Raw genomic sequence first — 20,653 nt, 5'->3', positions numbered from 1 at the left:
TTTTTTTTTTTTTTTTTTTTTTTTTTTTTTTTTTTTTTTTTTTTTTTTTTTTTTTTTTTTTTTTTTTTTTTTTTTTAATGCTTCTTTGCAGTTTTGGGGGACATTTGGATTGAGAGGAATAATAGAATTTTCAGAGAGGTAGAGAGATCGAGTGAGGAAGTTTGAGAGATGACTAGGTTTAATGTCTCCTTGTGGGCATCAGTCACTAGGCTTTTTTGTAATTAAGAGCTTGTTCATATTCTTTTGGATTGGAATCCTTCTCTGTAGCTAGGGTTAGTTTTCTATTTCTTTTTTTCAGGGCTTGTTTTTTGTGTGTCCAGTACATTCTAACGCAGTTTCTTTTTTAAAAAAGTACCAACTTAGAGTAGGAGAAAAGCTGAGAGCAAGATATTCTATTAAAGCATCCTTTATGGAAATGAGTTCTACTGCAAAATATTATCATTTTATTCCCTCAGCACAGTGTTATCGCACTCTTTATGACATCTATTTTTGTTCAACTTGTACCTCTAAAATCTAGTTCTGCTCGTGTTTGAAGGTTTCCTGGGGGAAGAAAGCTCTCCTGGTTGGGGGCAAGACAGAGCCAGGAAATGAGAGAGTGGCAGGTTATTATTCTACTATTTGTATTGATATTGCTCCTCTTTTATTTTGTAAGCTAATCTTTGATGTACTTGCAGTCTGGGCATTTGACACACTGACAGAATGCTGGTCGCTGATGGAAGCAAAGGGAGATATACCTGTACTGCTTTATATTTTCTTTATTTTGTCAAAATTTAAATGTTGGTGGAAGTCTTTGTCCACATATTCATTTAGCACATTATCTTCAAATGGTTTAGTGATGAATTGATTTCATTAATTCTTTGAATTTTTTTCTTCTTCAATTTTTGAATCTTAATATCTGGAAATATAAACTTATTGAGTATAGATCATCTAATTTCATTGAAGCTCTTAAAATTCGGTTTCATGGTTAATTCTATTTGATATCATTTCCACCATAGGTTTTATTGTGATGTACACATGTAAGTTTGCAAATGAGGTTAATTGTAAAAGGTAGCAAATTTGAGCGACTTTAATTGTTGCAGGTTGCTAGAAGTGGTCACACTGTAGTTAGAGCTAGCTCTGTTTTAATCCTCTTTGGAGGCGAAGACAGTAGGAGGAGAAAACTCAACGACCTTCACATGTTTGACCTTAAATCTTTTACTTGGCTCCCTCTGCATTGCACGTGAGTAACTTTGGCATTGGTTGAATTCGTAGTAGTACTTTTTCCCGAAACCGAATTTTTAATTTTCCATTTTCTTATACACTATTAGGGATATTAGAAGTTTTCTTCTGCTCCTTATATTTCCTTATCTATGTCAGTGGAACAAGCCCATCTGCAAGATCCAACCATGTGGCAGCTCTTTATGATGATAAAACTCTACTTATATTTGGAGGGACATCAAAATCCCGGACCCTTAACGATCTATACTCGCTTGACTTTGAAACAGTATGTTAACATGCTTTTCATTACAAAATTAACCCAGTCTGTAATCCAGAATGTCATCCGGAATAATCCTGATTGTATGTAGAACTATTTTTGTACCGTTGCCAGATGGTGTGGTCAAGAATAAAGGTACGGGGTTTCCATCCATCACCAAGAGCTGGTAGCTGTGGTGTTCTCTGTGGAACTAAATGGTGCATAGCAGGCGGTGGAAGCAAGAAAAAGAGTATGTTCATTTTCTAAGAAGCAAATGCTTGAACTTCATCTCTTGCTTAATTTTTAGTGTCGTATTTGAGATATAAAAGCAATGTGATTTAATGGATTTTTACCCTGATCTGATTACTCTCTTTCTCGTTGTTTCCATCTGCTCCCAGGACATGCTGAGACTTTAATCTTTGATGTACTGAAACTTGAGTGGTCCGTTGCTGTCATATCACCTCCATCTTCTGTCACCGCCAATAAGGTAAGTGGGGAAGATTTTGAATTTGCTTCTTTTTATTCCCTACAGAAGGGAAGACTACAATAACATTCTTAATGGAACTTTATTATTATTAATCTACTGTTGCGGTGTACTCAGTGGATGATTACTGCTTAGTGCACATCTTTGTGTTTTGGAGTCTGCAGAACATTCTCTTGAAACAATAACTGTTACACACTACCGGGATGCAAATTAAGGCTAAATCTCTTTTCACTACTGGGTGCATCAAACAGTTTTTTTTAGACATTATTTTGCTAGTAGCACATAATCACACACTTTCCATGTAGGTCTAACACCTTGATTGTATAAGTGTTTCGATCATATACCATCTAATATAAATATAGTTTTTTGTTCTTAAAAAAAATTGTTTTCTGAGGCGTAATCATTTGAAGTTAATATATTGTGTCAATAACTAAATTCTTACTTTGTGCGAACAATAATTATTGAATAGATACTTAGATAGATATGTTCTTAGGGTTTCAGCTTAGTGCTCGTGCAGCACAAGGAGAAGGATTTTCTTCTTGCCTTTGGGGGATCAAAAAAGGAGCCATCAAATCAGGTAAGATTCAATATTATATGAAGTATTATTTTTTACTCGCTGAAATGTTAAATTATTTTCTTATAATTCTCCCTTCATGGTTGTCCCAGGTTGAAGTATTGACCATGGAAAAGAAGGAACCATCTTTGAGGGACCGATCCAATCCCAGTAATATCCCAGTAACTTTTTGTAATTCATGTATTTTTTTTCAACTTTGCATGAAAAACTTAGTAATGGTTCCTCACACGTTCAGTTGACTCGACTGCTAGACAAAATCTAGCATCCGCTATTGAACATGGCTCTGGCAGAAAATCCATTTCAGAGTCCTCACTTATCGATACGAATTCTATTCCTGGAAACATTTCACTGCGCAAACAAATTCATAATGATGAAGCCTTTGACAAAACTACTAAGATAGCTAAGACTCAAGAAGATGATTCCTCTACTTCTCAGGTAACTCGAGTTGGTTATATTATCACTTTATATTATGCGAGTAATAACTAATGAGTTCGATATTACCGGCCTTGTTAATTTTATGTAACTTTGCTCTTCAGTCCGTAACCTTCATTGTTTGATAAAGTTCCAGTCACTGTAGGATATTGTTTGAGTTAGCCCTCTCTCCCTGAGCCCCCACTAACCTGTCTGAATATTTCACTAGGAAAAAGTTGGATATAATGTGATTTGGGTTTGACAATTGTGAATCCTTGTGTTTATTTTTAAGAAAATTTAGTTCATACATGGTTGGTCGGGGTAGGTAACAGAAAACAAGTTGACTCAATCTGGGGGTGAATTCCATGTGGACACACTGCCTTCCGTATACGAGTATGAAAGCTCAAATCCCTTCAAGGAAGGAGTTGGATATCATCCAATCGATAATACTGATCTATTCAGCGAAAACAGTGGTAAAATAGTAGCATCATCAACTTTTTCAAGTATATATCAATTCTATGAAGCAAAAATGGCAGCCTTAATTAGAAAGAACGGAGTTCTCGAAGGGCAATTAGCAGCAGCAATGGCAAGCCGAGAAGCCGTGGAGAAAAATCTATCCTCTGCTCTAAAGATCCGTCAGGAGATGGAGAAAAGAATAGCTGATATGATAAAGGAGATGGAAATGCTGAGAGATAAGCTAGCAGGAGTAGAAATAGCAAAAGAAGAGGCTAACAGTCTTTCAAATATCGTCCACTCTGACAATGTACGCCTTGAACATGATGTTGCTTTCCTCAAAGCAGTTTTAGATGACACCCAGAAGGTATTATACTCATCTCGTGTTACGGTCCATGGTCGTATCGTGTATACCTACGAATTTAAGTACCATGAGGCTCAAGTATTGGACATTATTTTTTTGCTGTAGGAACTTCACTCTACTAGAGGAGTCCTGGCTGGAGAAAGGTCTAGAGCTTTCCAACTACAGGTACTCAACTAACTGGAACTGTCTCCCTTTCAGTTTTAGTAGAACGTAGTCTTCAGTCATACTATTTAATGCATTAGGGACCACATGGTTGAATCCGGTCTAAACGGGGAAGTAGGGAGAGATTTTTCCACGTTTGAGGGGACAGGGGCAGGGATTACATTCTCCATCCCCATCCCCTTCGCTCCATTTTTATATATAGAAGTAGTTAGTTTTGGGATGTATATCAAAACCAAAACTATCTTTTATTTATTAATTTAGTAAATAAATAAAAATCTTTTTTTGAAATGTTGAATACTATATTATATTATATTATTTAAATGTGCATTTTTAACATTATATTTTTTTCTTATGAAATATTTTTAGAATATTCTTATGTTTTACATTTTTTTAATAAATATTATCAGTTAAAACATTTTTTGAAAAGAATATATATATACTAGGAAAAAGTCCTCAACGGGAACTCCGATCCTTGTAAATTTTTCGCTCTGATCTCTAGAAAAATAAATCGAGAATTTTATGGGATGAGAAATGAAATAAAAGGTAGGGATGGAAACGAGGAAGGCTTCCCCATCCTCTCCCTGCCTTGCCCCATGGATCTATGCGTGGCACAAGTTTATTATGTTTGACATCTAGTATCCGTCTTTTATGGCTAGGACTACTAGGACATCTAAATTCTATTGAATCCCCAAACTTTGATCCCTTAGTGTTCGGTATCTGCTCGGCTGAGTACTTTCACTGTTGGTGTTTATAAAGATCACATTCATCATACGTTTTTATTCAGTTCCCATCATAGGCTCATGATTTCATATTTCAACATAATATTTACTTTTTCAGTCATCAATTGTATGGTTGCAGGTGGAGGTATTCCATCTAAAGCAAAGATTGCAGTCCATGGAGAACCGAGCACCGACACCGAGGAAACCGTTCCATATGTAGCAATGCAATTTGAACGACGTGAATCACTCGAAAACCTCAGTAAGCTTCTGTAAATTAAGATGATTCCAATTCTAGATGGAGAGATCATTGTTGCCAGTAATAAAAAGCTTATTGGAATCCATCCCCCCTTTAGGCAGCAGATGTAGATTCTGGAATAGTTCACTTCGATGGCCTTAGATTGTCTTATAGTAACTGTAGCGTAAGGGATTTCAAAGCTTGTATTGATCAATAAGTGTAAAAAAGAGCTGCCAATTCCATTAGGACACACAAGCTAGCAGAGATATGTTGATTGAGAGTGCTTTAGGCATAGTACCGGAAAACAGGCTCATCATATTCAGAACCAAATCTCTTTCAAAATCATGTTTAAAAGTAACATAATGTATTGTTTATATCATGTGCTAAGCTAGAAGGTACTATGAAAGTTTAGGATTGTCGTGAAACCTACTAGAATTAATAATTGTTTCAATACTTTATACTTGTCTGAATATTTGAAAATCGAAATTATTTGAATGTTCCTCCTCTCACCGTATGTAAACCAAACAAACAACCAAGATCAGCACGAGAATTAAAAGGCCTCGTCCAAATGCAAAAAGCCCTAGTAAATAAGGGTAGTCGTTGATTCAAAACGACATTGTGGTCATGGACACGTCTATTGTTTCATCTCATGCACTAACTCAAATGAAGATAAAGCCAAAATGAAAGGCTAAATGTGTCACATAATCACTAATATATTTGTCAATTATATTCTTACAAACATGGACCGAAGCAATTAAGAACAAAAGTGTGTAGAAATTTTGCTTATTATTATTATTCATCATTAATGAAGCTTTGAATAATAAGTGGAATTTCTTGGAATTGGCAAAAGAAAAAAATTCATTTTTTTTCTGACAATTTATTTATTTTATTTAATTACATGTAAATGATTGGCCATCATTATATACATAGGCAGCTACCTTTGCTTGAATTTTGAGAAACAAATAATAATAAATAATAATAATAATGTTTTTTTTTTAATTATTTTTAGGATGAGAATTAATGATAATGAGATTAGTAGGGTATGATGAGCTGAAATAATATTTTTAGTATTACTATGACATAATTGTTCTTCCATAATATTACCCACTTATGTATAACCATGTTACATAATCTATTCAATATGTGGGACCTACATAAAATAATAGTAATAATAATAAAGTAGAAAATAATTTAATTAATATTTAAAATAAACACTATAGTCTATAATTTTTTTTTTTTTTTGGTATCAAAATGGCGCAAAAATACGTTAATCTTTAATTTATATTTAAAATAAACAATACCGCCTAATAATTTTTCATTTTTATCAAAATTGCGCAAAAATACGTTAAATAGATTAACGATCTCTTAACTGTGTAATGCAAATACATTTACGATTAAGTTTCTCGAGAACTAAAAAAGGTCGAAAAAGACGTAAAAGGTTTTTGATATTTATTATAGACCATTTTTATTAAAAAAAAATTAAAATTATTATCATTGGTCAAACCCCCATTTGACCAAAGGCTCCAAATTTTTTTGTCCTAGGATTCTACAACTGAGTGCTTTGGTCTGCCACCATGCTAAGCTAAAAATATTATTTTATTTATTTATTTATTTATTTTTATTCACTTTTTGAAATTAAAATATTTATTTTCGTTCCTATATTTTTAACTTTTATCAATTTTTGTCTATATATTTTAAAATTTTCTATTTTATTTCGATCAAAACATGAACCTCCATTCATGGTAAAATGTAGTCATAATTTTATATAAAATATATGAATTAAATGTATATTAGTTAAATTTCAGTTTTATATTTAATTATTGAATTTTTAATTTTATGTTTAATATGAAGTCAACAACAATGGGTATTTTATAAATAAAATTAATTTTTTTACAAAAACATTGAAACATGTTTTTTTAAGGAAAAAAAATATATCTTTTTCCCCAAATCCCGGGCGACCTACTTTGAAAATATTAATAATAAAAACCCAAACTTGCCCTTCCCTGTTTCGAAACATGTGCAGAATTCTTGTCCCTCAACCAAATCATTAAACTAGGATGTTTTTTTTTATGTGTTTTTTATTTCAAAAGAAAACCTATCCTTTTATTTTCAATTAGGCCCTCATATTTCGATCAAAATTTAGAATCGTATCAAATTTTTTCCGACCCGATATTCCCTTAGCTGAGTTCTTGAAACATACTTATCTTTACTTGCATACATTCCATAAGATTACTCCAAGTAAAACATACTTAACTATAAAGTTTCAAAATTGTTTTTCGTTCGAATGTGGTCTTGGTTTGTTCATGTACTCCTATTTTACTCGAGTGTCAAAGTTAAAACTTTATTGTTTAAATCTTATAATCGTCGATCGAACTCTCAACTTTTGAGATAATAACAAACGTCGAAAAAGTTAAAAGTTTTGCATACTAAGCTTTTTAGGAATAAAATTGAAGATTAAATGATTAGAGGGAAGAAAAAAGGGTGGGTTTGAAATTGTTGGTAGAGAGTGGACATTCATCCAATTTAGGTGTGGCTGGCTTTGGTCGCACACACCTTTTCAGACGAGGGTTGACCCAACTTTGTGGTCTTCAAATTGGCAAGAACTCAAGGTAAGGAATGCTTCCCACTTGGGTTCTCCCATGTGCTTCCCATTTTCCTCTTCCACTTTCGGTGCTGTCTTCAACTAAAAATCCCTTTTTTTTTTGTTCTAATTTGGGCAAATGGGTCTCTACAAAAACCTATTTAGGGTAATGGGTGTTTCTCTGTTTGGGATTTTAGTGGATCGGTCAAGGGAGGGACCTTCATACAATCCATTGTTTCTATGACTGTGAAGTGGTAGAAAGAATCAACCCTTTATGCATACCTAGGTTAGGTGAGATCCCATATTAGTTGGAGAGGAGAACGAAGTATTCTCGGGTGTGGAAACATCTCACTAGTAGACGTGTTTTAAAACTATGAGGCTGATGGTGATGTGTAATGGGCTAAAGCGGACAATATTTACTAGTGGTGGGCTTGACCTGGGTCCCATAAGGGGTGGATGATGAGACCCCATTTTGGTTGGAGAGGAAGAATAAGTATTCCTTACAAGGGTATGGAAAACTCTCTCTAGTTGACGCATTTACAATATTTACTAGTGGTGGGCTTGAGTTGGGTCCCATAAGGGGTGGATGATGAGACCCCATTTTGGTTGGAGAGAAAGAATGAATATTCCTTACAAGAGTATGGAAAACTCTCTCTAGTTGACGCATTTTAAAACTGTGAGGCTCACGACGGTATGTAATGAGTCAAAAGGGACAATATTTACTAACGGTGAGTTTAAATTGTTACAAATGGTATTAGAGATAGGCATCGGGCGGTGTGCTAGCGAGGATGCTGGGCCTTGTAAAGGGTGGATTATGAGATCCCACATTGGTTGGAGAGAGGAATGAAACATTTCTTATAAGGGTGTGGAAACCTCTTAAAACTGTGAGGCTGACGACGATATGTAATGAGCCAAAGTAGACAATATTTACTAGCAGTGGACTTAGGGTGTTACAAATGATATCCGAGCGAGACACCGAACAGTGTGCCAGTGATGACGCTGGGCCCCCTGATCTCACATTTGTTGGAGAAGGGAATGAAGCATTCCTCATGAGGGTGTGAAAATTTTTCTCTAGTAGACACGTTTTAAAATCGTGAGGCCAATGCTGATACGTAACCGGCAAAAACAGACAATATTTACTAGCGGTAGACTTGGACTATTACCCCTTCCGGTGGCATTTGAATTATAGAGATAATAGAATATATATTTGCTACTTTCTGCCATTTGTCTTGTTGTTGAGATGTTTTTTGCAGTCAGAATGTGTCTCAATCATTATGTTTAAAATAGGCTGAAGCATGATTGTGAGGTATTGCTAGAAACAAGAAGAAGGAGCCTTACCCAATTGGATTATGATTGGTTAATGCTATTCCCAATGCCATTTTAGCATGTGAATTTGAGTTCTTTGTTCTGTTCATTCAAAATTCTGCTATCATACATATGATTTAGATGCCCCCCCACACACACACCCTTTTGCTTTTGTTTTGCTGCCAGTTTAATCTCCTTCTCAACTTAATTTGCCTCGACTCTATCTAGCCTTTTTATCATTGCTTTTGGAGATCATAGAGAAACAAAGTCACCCATTTTCCTTTTCATTCAAGGTTATGCACTCTACCTGTTTGATAAAAGGTCTCAAAGAAAGCTAAGCTGGGAAATTGTACAACTTTTTACAGGCATTCATTCTGTTATTCTCTGGCAAAGTAGGCCAGTTTTCCCCTTGAATTCTTTGTTTTTTTCTCTTTTTTCATTCAAATGTACTGCTTTGGTGGGAATGTCAGTCTTCAAACAAACATGCGAAACACTTTTTGTCATATCATAGCTTAGTCAAAATACATTATGAGTCTCTCTACTTTGGTTTTTGTAATAGTTTTGGCCTTTGTCTTTCATTTGAGTTGAATGATTAAGTGAATTCCTAATGGACCTTGATATGGTACTGCATGTCTTCTTTGGCCTCTTGATATATCGTCGTCGTTACGTTTAGATGAAAAAGTAGAGAGATTAAAACGTCACGAGAGTCGAGATCTAAAATATGATATATTTTGACCGACTTTATCGTGTAGGTGGATCGAGCTGAAGTGGGTTTGCTAGCATGAAAACAGACAAGAAAGCCTCAAAAGAGTAGCTCTTGTTTAGGATTATAATTAATTCAGTGTTTTTCTTTGTTAAGATATGAATAACCTCAACTGCTCCCTTTGAAAATCATGAAGTAGACAACAAAAACAAGCCAAAGTTCTTTTCTTGGTCCTGTTTTTGCTTAAACTGCGCACTCACATGTGCAAACTGGTGGTTGTTTGGGCCTTGTAGATATTGAACACATCCAAACATTCCTTAAACTAATCTTAATGTGTGTTTCTACGCCTTGGTTGTAGTGGGGAATAAAGGATTTTTATAACGGTGTGAAAACTTCTCCCTAGCAGACGCATTTTAAAATCGTGAGGTTGACGGTAATACATAACGGGCCGAAGCAAACAATGTCTGTTAGTGGTGAGCTTGGACTGTTACAATAATAGTATCAAAGCCAGACACCGGGCGGTATGCCAGCGAGGACGCTGGGCTCCCAAGGGGGTGGATTGTGAGATCCCACATCGGTTGGAGAAGAGAACGAAGCATTTCTTACAGGTGTATGGAAACCTCTTCCTAGGAGATGCGTTTTATTAAAACCGTGAGACTAACAGCGATACGTAACTAGTCAAAACAGACAATATCTACTAGTGGTGGGTTTGGGATTTTACAAATGGTATCATAGCCAGACACAGGACAGTGTGCCAGCGAGGACGCTGACCCCCAAAAGTGGTGGATTGTGAGATTCCACATCAGTTGGAGAGAGCAACAAAGTATTTCTTATAAGGGTATGAAAACCTCTCCTTAGTAGACGCGTTTTAAAACCATGAGACTGACAACGATACGTAACTAACCAAATTAGACAATATCTACGAGCAGTGTGCTTAAGCTGTTACAATAACGGCGTAACATTCTTTCTCCTTTCTTTTCTTTTAGGGATTGTTCCAACTATTGTGGGAATTAGGAAAGAAAAAGATCAACATTTTCAAATATTATATCTGATGAGATTTGTACCTTTTTGTTTCATATCAGAGTGATTAAAGGGATTGAATAAGAAACAGTGACTTAAAGGAGAGTGTTCTTCCATAGAATGACTTCTACAACGTACTTTTTTTGTTCTTTCCTTTTTCTTCTTTAAAAAGAGCCTCAAGAGCTGCCTCAACCCTTCATCCCAAACGCAAAAAACCTCTGTTTTTTGCTTCTTTTTGTTCATTTTTTGCTCTAATGGCTACCTCCAAAGCCTCTGATAAAGCCTACCCAGTTCATGAAATTGCTCAAACTCAAATGGGTTTTGCTCTAATTCAAAGAAACTCATCTCAAATATCTCAAACTGGAGGAGAGAGAAGAGGCAGAAGAAAACAAGGTGAACCCGGAAGGTTCCTTGGTGTCAGAAGAAGGCCATGGGGCAGATATGCTGCTGAAATTAGAGACCCAACAACCAAAGAGAGGCACTGGCTTGGCACTTTTGACACTGCCCATGAAGCCGCCATGGCTTATGACAGGGCTGCCCTATCAATGAAGGGCACTCAAGCAAGAACCAATTTCATTTACTCTGACACCTCAACTTTCCACTCTCTACTCACTGCTTTTGATGCCCAATCTTTGCTTCCTAATTCTGCTCTTTCTCACTCTAAAATGGTTACTCCGAACAAGAACAACAAGAACAATAACATCCCATTTACTCAATCTCTGCCCTCAAATCCCTCTTTTGATGATCTTAACACCAATTTCTTGTTCTCTAATGATTCAAACTCAGGGTATTTGAGCTGCATTGTTCCTGATAATTGCTTGAAACCCCCTTCAGATTCCACTACTTCAAATGATCTTCAAAAGTTGAGCTTCTTTGCCTCAAACTCCATTGATTCACAAGGTCTGGATGGTTCAGCCATGGCTTATAATAGTTCAAATGATGGAGTTTGGGATGAACAGAAACTTTGGAAGAGTAATGGTGATGAACTCTCAGCTATAATCAATAGCTCCTCTTCTTCTTCCTCTACCATGGTGGATGAAAATCTCCATTTTCATCCATTTATGAACAGTTCTTGTGGTGGTTTGTTGCCTCAGTCTTCTACTTGTTCTACTTATGCTCCTCCTTTTGGCGATGTGTTTGATTTTGGGTATCCATTACTTTGATTATTTTTTCCCCTTTTTGTTCATGCAACTACTTCCTGCCTTTTGTCTTCCTGTTGTGATATGAAGATGATCCATGTTTTAGCTCTGAAACTACTGTTCTATCTCTCATCTTTTTGGAATTTTTATAGTTTATGAAGACAGGATTTCCAATGTTTTTTAGTAAGACTGATACCCAGTCTCTATTTTGAAGTGTGTCAACAGTGAAAGTTTGCTCTGATAAGAACATCACTTGAATAACCTTTTTTGACCTAAAGAGTCAAAAATTTTAAAAATACAATCTCGGAATTTTATTACAAACTAGCTCCCAATTTGAATGTATACCGTGAATTTGAGCATAGCCCAACTTAAGGTATTGCATTTTTGACCTAAATCGAGATTTTGAATTTTCACTCTCACGAGTCACGCCTTTTTTACAACATATAAGTAAAAATGATATTATTTATTTAGTCGATCGAAACGTAACTCATTTGTCAAAATGAAAATAGCTCAATTATCGTTAGTACACTCAAGTGATTAAGATACATATCTTTTTTAGTGTGTTAAAAGTGAACGTTTAACGTGTTTCTAATTACGTGGGTAGGCTAACATTAAATACTAAAAAGTCCGTAAAGTTAGGAAATTTTTAGGGGATTAAAAAGGTCAACCTCAAGTGATGTGAGTGTATATTTGTGAAAAGGGCTTGATAAGGACAGTTGTCCTAATCTTTAAGGGTCAATTTGTATGTTAATATGCAGCTTACCCTAATCTAAGGATGTTTCTTTGTTTGTCTATAAATGAATGTCCTTTTAAATTGACAAAACAAAGTTGGAAGGCATTGGCATGATTGGTTATATTAAATAATCCATATTTCTATTTTATTCTTTTATATAATCCAATAAAACTCATGAAAAAGTATAAATGGAAGAGCCAAGAGGTTTTTGAAAAACTAAAAAGAAAAGAAAAATTAATGACAAAAAAGTAAGAATGGACCCTAAAACAACAAAGGGAATATCCTTTAGCTAAACAAAGCTTTATTACTTAAACACAAGAAAGCACACAAGAGACTATCTCCTAAAATATAAAGAGCCTTGCGAGATCGAGATCCCACCATTTTAAAAGCTCATTCGGACAACGTTCAATAATCTTCCCTTTTGAACTCTCCTTCAAAGTTTTTAAAACGTGTATGCTAGGGAGAAGTTTCCACACACTTATAAACAATTTTTCGTTCTCCTCCCCATCAGATGTGGGATCTTACAATCTACTACTCCCTTTGAGGTCCAACGTCCTCGCTGACACTCGTTCCCTATAACTAAAAAGAGTAACATACATGGAACTTTTATTTTCAAAAGCTAAAAATGTGATTAGATTTGAGAGATAGACAAAAATAGGAATCTATGAACGATAAATTTAATTACATGATAAGTAGAAAATCATTTCTAAAACATAGCATACCTCGAAAATCCATAGAAAGCTGTAATTGACGCATACCTTAACTGGTTGATGCATATGTTTTTTTTTTTTTGGACCAAAATGTAGGAAGTTCGAAAAAACTATCCCATGAAAAGAACATTGGAATAACACCTAATTGATAAAGAAATGGTCATTAAAGAGCCTTTCGGCTTCAAAAGCTCTCTAATGCTTCTTCTAAGCCTTCGGCCCGTTTTGCTGCTTGGTTTTGGTTTTGGTTTTGGTTTTGGCTTTGGGCTTCGACTGATTTTCTTTCCATGTAGCTGATTGAAGCTTTTCATCGCATGTCCTTAACTTCAGCAAGTGGGATCTCTTCTAGAGTGTTCTAGAAAGAACAGTAACCTTAAGAAAGGAGAAAAAGAAATGGAGATCTGAATCTGAAAAGGTTCCCTCCCTCCTCAAGACAAACTAAATCAGGAACCTGCCTTATTTCAGAATACAAGGATTCAACACAGATTATGAATAGCTTAGAATTGGATTCTCTTCCTTTTGCAGAAAAGAAATGGTAAACATCAGCCAACAACAGTAACTGCTTTGAGGATATCAGACATACATCAGCATTGCAATATAAGAGAAAGAGACAAATTGAGCAAGAATCAACAATATTGTTACCAAGAATCAACAATATAAGCCATCAAGGAAACTTGCCTTGTAATTTCAATAGCCAGACATTAATAATATTCTATGTTGCTTCCTAAGAGAACAAGACAAATTGGGCAAGAATTACCTCAAGTATTGTATTGTTGGGAAAGCATCATCATTGCTATCGTACTTCCACTGCAAGAAGAAACCTGTAGTGTAGCCATAGTATTTTTCTAGACAATATCGAAAGTTAGGAGAGGGGGAATTATTTCAGCTCTAAAGTTAACAAAATTTCAGGAGGACTATTATATCATACGCAACAGAGGAGCAATTGTTATAGAATTTGTACGTTTCTTTTGAAATGTAAACCTTGTAAATTCATCCAAAGCCAAGCCAAGCAATGAATGTCAGTACGTAACGTGATATTAAAATCCCGTACAAGATCACATAGCCATTAGGATGACTCCCAGAGTCTTAAATACATCTTTTTCCACAATAAATGAGGGAAAAAAACGAGTGGGAATAAACACAGCTTCAAATTCATATTCTATTCGATTTGAAAGCTTGTGTTATGGTCATAGTAAAATTTGGAAAGAGATGGGCATAAATCACCATGGAACAGACCATTTTGTATGTCTTGAGAAAGAGTGATTAAAGCAGCAAAAATGGGTCACAAACTCCAGAGAGGAAGTCGTGATGCAGAGGTGCCTAATTTGATCGCTGCTTTCAGGATTATTCATAAGGCAGAGGCAGAAGGCTGTACGAAATTTGCTACATTCTTTTAGGTTGACCATAACTTATTCAGGCTGAGATAAATTTTAATATAAGGATTGTATGGACACAGAAGGTCAGAGCTGAGGTATGCTAGACCTGGACGACTATGGGACCATTGTAGTAGGAAAAGAAAAGGTCTTTGGTTTTGGGCTTGGGCAAAAAATAGGATGCTCTGATCCTGAGGCAGCTTGGCTTCAAGTACGACCTTCCACACTGGTGGTGCTGGAGGTGCTGCTCTGTGACGGGCCAGAAGTTTGGGAAGATCGTTGAGCACTTGAATGAGAATACATTTCTGTCCTCGATGTAGTTGAACCAACCAATCCACTAGTAGAGGTGCTCATTGATGAAGACATTCTTGAAGGGTTAGAATCCTTTCTGGATCCTGAAAAATGTTCAGGCTTCAACTCTGAAGATGAGGATGATGGGGCTAAAGTACCGGCTACTGATCCCACAGGGTAGGGTGCCACTGGCATATCAGCAAGAGATGATGCAGATGGACTATAACTAAGTCGATCCATGGAGTGGTCGAATTTGCACGCAGGGCCAAACTTGCACATTCCTCGTTGCATGAAGTGAGTACAAGGTGGCGCACCCTGACAAAAGATCACGTTAGCAACCATTCTGCCTACGCAGCTAAAAAGGGAAACACAACCGTACAAACATTTAGAAACTAGAGACAAATGGCTACCAGAAAATGCATTAAACGCATTATTTGAAATAATGTTAATAAGTTCAATCAAGCCATTTAACTTGCACATATAGCAGCTGCATAGCGGAAGATTAAGAAGACGACTAAAATTCAATCGTTGTTTGGCATGCAAATTACAGAGCAGTACAAGTTTACCATTAACGGCTTCCTTTCTCCTCTCTCAAAGAAGGTTAGCATGTAACTTAGCGCTAACTATACAGAAAATGTATGGGAGTTTAAGCACTACATGTGCCTCAAATCTAACAGCGATGTTACGTAAAGTCCTCAAGCAAGATACCCGAGGATCTGCAAAGGGAATATATTTTTTTAGTAAGATGAAGTTTATTTGAGCTCTTCCAACATGGATCTCGAGGAGGAACATATAAAATATGGTTGACAGGAAGATGTAAAAACTAAGTCCATGTAGTGTAGATAATCCCAATTATTGAAAAATTAATTTCAGTCTCAGCAATTAACACAACAGGCATATTGAGGTTAAAGTCCCCATAATTTAGTCTTCACAACACGAAAAATTTCCAGAATAGAATACATGTCTCAAATGCATGACCTACGTTAAGAACTCAAACAGAGACCTGACTGCAAATATTGTAACTAAACAATGAAACTACTCTTGAAGGATATGTTCCCTCTTCAGGTATTCAAACAAGTGCCAATAAAAGCATTATATAATCAATTTTATAGCTTAAGTCATCAGTGATAGGGAACAGTACAGATTATGTCTGGCTGAGCATTAAGCATTCCCCATAGACCTGGGCAAGAATTTCAAGAATATTTTTGGAATTGAGCAATTTCTTTTTACTTTCACTAATTAGATAGCAAGTGGAGAATCAGAAAAAATCTAATGTCCATCACTAAATACATCCGATAGGCAAGAATGGTTAAGATAGTGAGAGTGAATCAAGAAATAAGATAGACAACAAAATATTCAAAATCTAAGCATCATTTTAATTCAAATCAGATTTTGGTGCAAAAAGAGACTAACCGGGCGTAGAGGAAGACCTAGCTGGCTAAGGACAACACCTGGACTTGAAGTAACGAATTCTGGCGGGTGATGGTATCTACAAGAAGATCCAAATTTACAATCCCCTGTTCTCATGTAATATTGACACTCTGGTTGGCCAGGTCTTTCTGGAAATGAGTGCTCCTTCTGGCTAGTACTAGAGGGACCAGCAGATGGCATGGGCTGATAGGATCCAGCATAAACAGGTGCAGAAGGTGAAACGTGTGCCATACCATAAAGTGGCCCTGATCCAACAGAAGGTTGGGCACTGGGGGAGGCTACTGGACTCATAGGTGCCTGCACCAGTTGTTAACAGCTCCATTAAGTGCACGGAGATAAAATTAAACAAAATGGCAAGTAAGACCAAGAGAAGGGTTCATACTGGGTAAGGACTCCAACTTGGGAAAATGCCTGGGGAAACCAACATAGGACCATAAGGGCCGGGAACATATGGGCTTGACAGCAATGAAGGCCTTGCAAGTATTACTCCATATTGTTGTGACGAATGAGCAGATGGAGATTGCACAGGAGGATAAACAGAGGGTGCAGGCACTGGTGTAACCTGGATAGGTGATGGTGCTCGAAACTGCAAGCCAGTCGGTTCTGGGTGATGAAATTTGCACGTAGCACCAAATTTACACTGCCAATTCTTCAAATAATAAGAACACTCCTTTTCACCCTGCCATCAAAAGCCTGTAGGTTAGAGAACTTAGATGGATATATAAATAGACATAAATGTATCGGTGTCCATGTCGTAAAACGATCGAAACATGCTAAAGGAAGTAGACACAGACCGGTCGTAGTGGATAGCCATAGAAATTCAGTGAGACGGGGCTAAGAGAACCTCTTTCCTGCTGAGGATGGTGATACTTACAGGAAGCGCCAAATTTGCACATTCCTGTCCTCATATAGTACTGCAGATTTCATTAAGATCAGCATTATCAATGACAACCCATGTACATGAATCAACCAATAACAGCGCATTCTAGTCACAATGAACACACAAGTCCCCATCCCACACACTCAAAGAATTTCACTAACGCACATTGCCCAAGATCCTCCCCTTGAAGACTAGATACCAAAAGTTTCATATCCAATTGAACCACCAGAATGAAGTACCTGGCACACGGGCTGCCCTATTCGTTCGGGATACTCTCTTCCAGCAAGTCTCGAACCTCCTAAAACCTGATCAGCGCAAAATCCACCGAAATCAACGAATAAACAAAGAGGCGTAAAGTTGGGAAGCACTTCGCCGACAATTCAACGATAACATTTTGAAAAATAATGGAATCTTCGTAAAGTCGGAAGTAAACAACAAGAAATAAACTTAGAAAATGATTAGGAGTGAAGGTGAAGTAGAGCAATTGGAAGGATCAAATTGCTTAAATCCCAATCAAACCTCAAAGTAAGCCCTAAATTAGAGGAAATTGACAGAAACAGAAAAAGATCGAGAGGAATACCGCGTTACGCTCACGAGGATGATTGAACCTACAACGAGAGCCATATCCACAAAATCCCGTGCGTAGGTAATATATACAATCAGTCTCTTCAGGTCTTTCGGGGTACGATTCCCTCTCCCTCGATCCCAAAGGCCAAAGCGGCTCTACATTATGAGAAAATCAAAATGAAACAAACAAACAACGAGGAAAAGGCTTCGAATCGTAGCGAAAACCTGAAATAATAGAAAGTGAAAGTCGGAATGCAGAGTGAATAAACTAACCTCCATGAGCAGTATCGGGTCCGGAAGCGGTCCATTCAGGCGAAGGATCGGAGTGAGAGGGTTCCATAAAGTGACCGTACGGGTTCATGGTACGGCCTCCGGCAAGGTGAGAAAGAGAAGAAGAAGAAGAAGAAGAAGAAGAAGATTGAAGAGCTTCAGAGAGAATGGAGATTCCGATTCCGATTCCGATTCCGATTCCGATCACATGGGGATCGTGTTCGAGAGAAGAAACGAAGTCGGGGGAAGAGGAAGAAGCGCTTTCTTCCTTTTTGGATTTTCTGGGTTCCTTCTTTCGCCCCTCTCTCTCTCTCTCTCTCTCTCTCTCTCTCTCTCTCTCTCTCTCTCTCTCTCTCTCTCCTGCTTCGCCTACACAACAGTGGCTCTGTTTCTAAGCTCTCTCTCTCCTCTTCTCTCTCTAGGAAGCACTTTTGAAAGCGCTTTTGTGCTTACAATCTCTCTCTTCCTTTCTGTTCCATAACTTTGAGAGGTTCTCTTTTTGTGTGTGTAAGAGTTGGTTGGTCTTTATACGCGCCAAACACAAATAAATATTTTTTTTTTTATCTAATAAATCTCTTTATACTTCAAATTTAAAATAATTTAGAGATAAAAATATACAAATTTAAATATTTAAATATTTATCTTCTTTTTTTTTTTTTAATTTCATATTTCAAATTTTAGGTATTAGATTTATGATTAAATATTTTTTATTTTTTAAGTAAAAAATAATACAATTTAATCATGATTTAAATCATTAAGTTTTGATAATTAACCATTTATCCATTTAATTTAAATTCCCAATTTACATGTATAAGTAAAAATTAACCCAAAATTATAGAAAAAAAAATACGATAATCAAATAAATAATAATAATTTTTTAATTAAACTCTTTCAAATATTCCATTCATATTAATTTTTGGAAATTTAAAAATATAATTATCATATTAAAATAAAAACATTATAGATATTAATAATATGTACGGACGAGTTAGCATTGCTTAATCAAATAAATATTGGAGTTGTAACAATCAAAAACTTTCTGGTCCTAATTTGAATCTAATTCCTTTTTGTCTCATCTCTTTTCATAATTTATTCTTATTTGTTTTTACAAAATTATTTTTTAATTACGCTAATTTAAATAGCTAAAAAATAGCATCGTAATTCATATCATATAAGACATCACTTAGTAGATCATCTCGAATACATACAGGAAATGATCTGTCGTGTGGTTCATATCGTGTAGAGCACAATTTTGGTAGATTATCTTATATACATGCACGGAGTAACCTATCATTTGGGTTCATATTGCATAAGACACGACCCAAGTAGAATCACGTTAAGTACATGCAAAGAGCGACCCTGTAAGCAAGCTCGTATTGGTATAGTACGACCCTATCAAAATTTGTTACATTCAAGGAACGACTAGCATGTGTGCGCACATCATGCATGACACGACCCTAAAAGAATCCCATCACATACATGCAAGAAGTGACCTCATATGCTGTAATAGCTCATACTCACTTTTAGCAAATATTGTCCTTTTTGGGCTTCCCCTTGAGGTTTTTAAAACACGTCTGCTATAGAAAGGTTTCCACACCCTTATAAATAATGTTTTGTTCCCCTCTCCAACCGACGTGGGATTTCACGATTCACCTCCCTTCAGGGCCTAACGTCCTCGTTGGTACTCATCCCCTCTCCAATCAAGGTGGAATCTCATAATTCACCTCATTCAGGGCCCAACGTACTCACTGACACTCATTTTTCTTTTCAATCGATGTGAGATCTCACACATGTGAACTTATATCATTAAGGCACGAACCTATTAAAATTTGATATATACAGAGAGTGATCACGTGCTTTATCGTGTATGACATACCCCCAGTAGAAATCACATCGTACACATGCAACAAGTGACCTCGGGTTCTTATCATGTAGTCACGATCCTATCATTATCAACGCTAGTGATTATATGGTCTCTATCAATCTAGACTCTATAAATTCACATATATCACAATAATCATAATCATCAGTTATATTAATTCATCTTTTTTTAGATGGAATGTTAATAATTCATGACAAAAATGAGTTTAGGAAGAGAGAGAAAAGGGTAAATTGGTAATTTCACATGTATGGATGTACTTGAGGAGAGAGATAATTAAGGGATTATGAACTAAACCTCGGGAGGCTGCCTGTCTCGTCCTTTGAATAAGATTGAAAAGATTTCGAGGTTGTCTTGTCTAAAGTCCAGTTGGCATGTAACATAGGGATTTTCCTAAAAAGGTTGTTTTTTTTTTTTTTTTTAATAATTAAAAAATATTAATAAAAACTTTATGGGATTATTAATTTTTAATTTGAGAGTTAAATTTAATCTATTGAGTTTATTTAATGTTGGTTCTCGGTACCGACCAATTTCTAGAGCATGTATCATTCTTTCACTCACGTGTCACGTGCCTACTAGCTTCCACATTGGTTCTCCGAACCACATCTTATTGGAAGAAGTATCGCTCTGATACCACTTGTATCGCTTCATCCCCACGATTCAGAATCTAGAATCGGCATTTATTTGCCTCCACATTCCCCTGCATCGCTTATTACAAGATGCACGTTCATTTCGACGGCTCAATCATAAAACTAAAAGTAAGCGTGTTTTACTTTGAACAATCATATATTAGGTGACTTCTTATATATCGTGTCGATTAAAATTTATAATTTAACCTAAATTTTTATTAATAAATTTAGAATCTTGAAACTAAGATATTAGAGATTCGATTATTCAAACAATGTAGCACGCAGGTGAT

General features: G+C 36.1%; 3 protein-coding genes across 4 annotated transcripts in view; 2 read left to right on the top strand and 1 right to left on the bottom strand.

The window, feature by feature from the left end:
• LOC111479348 (acyl-CoA-binding domain-containing protein 6-like) overlaps positions 1-5,229 on the top strand; it is a 7,534-nt gene extending 2,305 nt beyond the window's left edge. For both annotated transcript variants that reach the window (XM_023123953.1, XM_023123954.1), the window contains exons 7-18: positions 536-602; positions 675-736; positions 1,080-1,219; positions 1,357-1,483; positions 1,589-1,703; positions 1,852-1,940; positions 2,431-2,514; positions 2,604-2,661; positions 2,747-2,946; positions 3,248-3,742; positions 3,845-3,904; positions 4,760-5,229. In XM_023123953.1, coding sequence (XP_022979721.1) covers positions 536-602; positions 675-736; positions 1,080-1,219; positions 1,357-1,483; positions 1,589-1,703; positions 1,852-1,940; positions 2,431-2,514; positions 2,604-2,661; positions 2,747-2,946; positions 3,248-3,742; positions 3,845-3,904; positions 4,760-4,840 — 1,578 coding nt within the window. In that variant the 3' untranslated portion in view covers positions 4,841-5,229. The remainder of the gene's footprint in view (positions 1-535; positions 603-674; positions 737-1,079; positions 1,220-1,356; positions 1,484-1,588; positions 1,704-1,851; positions 1,941-2,430; positions 2,515-2,603; positions 2,662-2,746; positions 2,947-3,247; positions 3,743-3,844; positions 3,905-4,759) is intronic.
• Positions 5,230-10,577: 5,348 nt separating this feature from the next.
• LOC111479441 (ethylene-responsive transcription factor ERF086) lies at positions 10,578-11,734 on the top strand. The gene has a single exon (XM_023124116.1). It carries the CDS (start codon positions 10,719-10,721, stop codon positions 11,625-11,627), a length of 909 nt encoding a protein of 302 aa, XP_022979884.1. The 5' UTR covers positions 10,578-10,718; the 3' UTR covers positions 11,628-11,734.
• A 2,231-nt stretch (positions 11,735-13,965) lies between these two features.
• On the bottom strand, positions 13,966-18,353 carry LOC111479379 (zinc finger CCCH domain-containing protein 34-like). Its single transcript, XM_023124009.1, has 7 exons — positions 17,859-18,353; positions 17,599-17,741; positions 17,258-17,323; positions 16,933-17,052; positions 16,521-16,817; positions 16,121-16,435; positions 13,966-15,022 (listed from the first exon to the last, which is right to left on the bottom strand). Exons 1-7 carry the CDS (start codon positions 17,944-17,946, stop codon positions 14,624-14,626), a joined length of 1,428 nt encoding a protein of 475 aa, XP_022979777.1. The 5' UTR covers positions 17,947-18,353; the 3' UTR covers positions 13,966-14,623.
• Positions 18,354-20,653: the final 2,300 nt, after the last annotated feature.

Source organism: Cucurbita maxima, unplaced genomic scaffold (genome assembly GCF_002738345.1).
Source record: "Cucurbita maxima cultivar Rimu unplaced genomic scaffold, Cmax_1.0 Cma_Scf00005, whole genome shotgun sequence".
NCBI lineage: Eukaryota > Viridiplantae > Streptophyta > Magnoliopsida > Cucurbitales > Cucurbitaceae > Cucurbita > Cucurbita maxima.
This window is presented reverse-complemented; position numbering and strand designations above follow the sequence as displayed.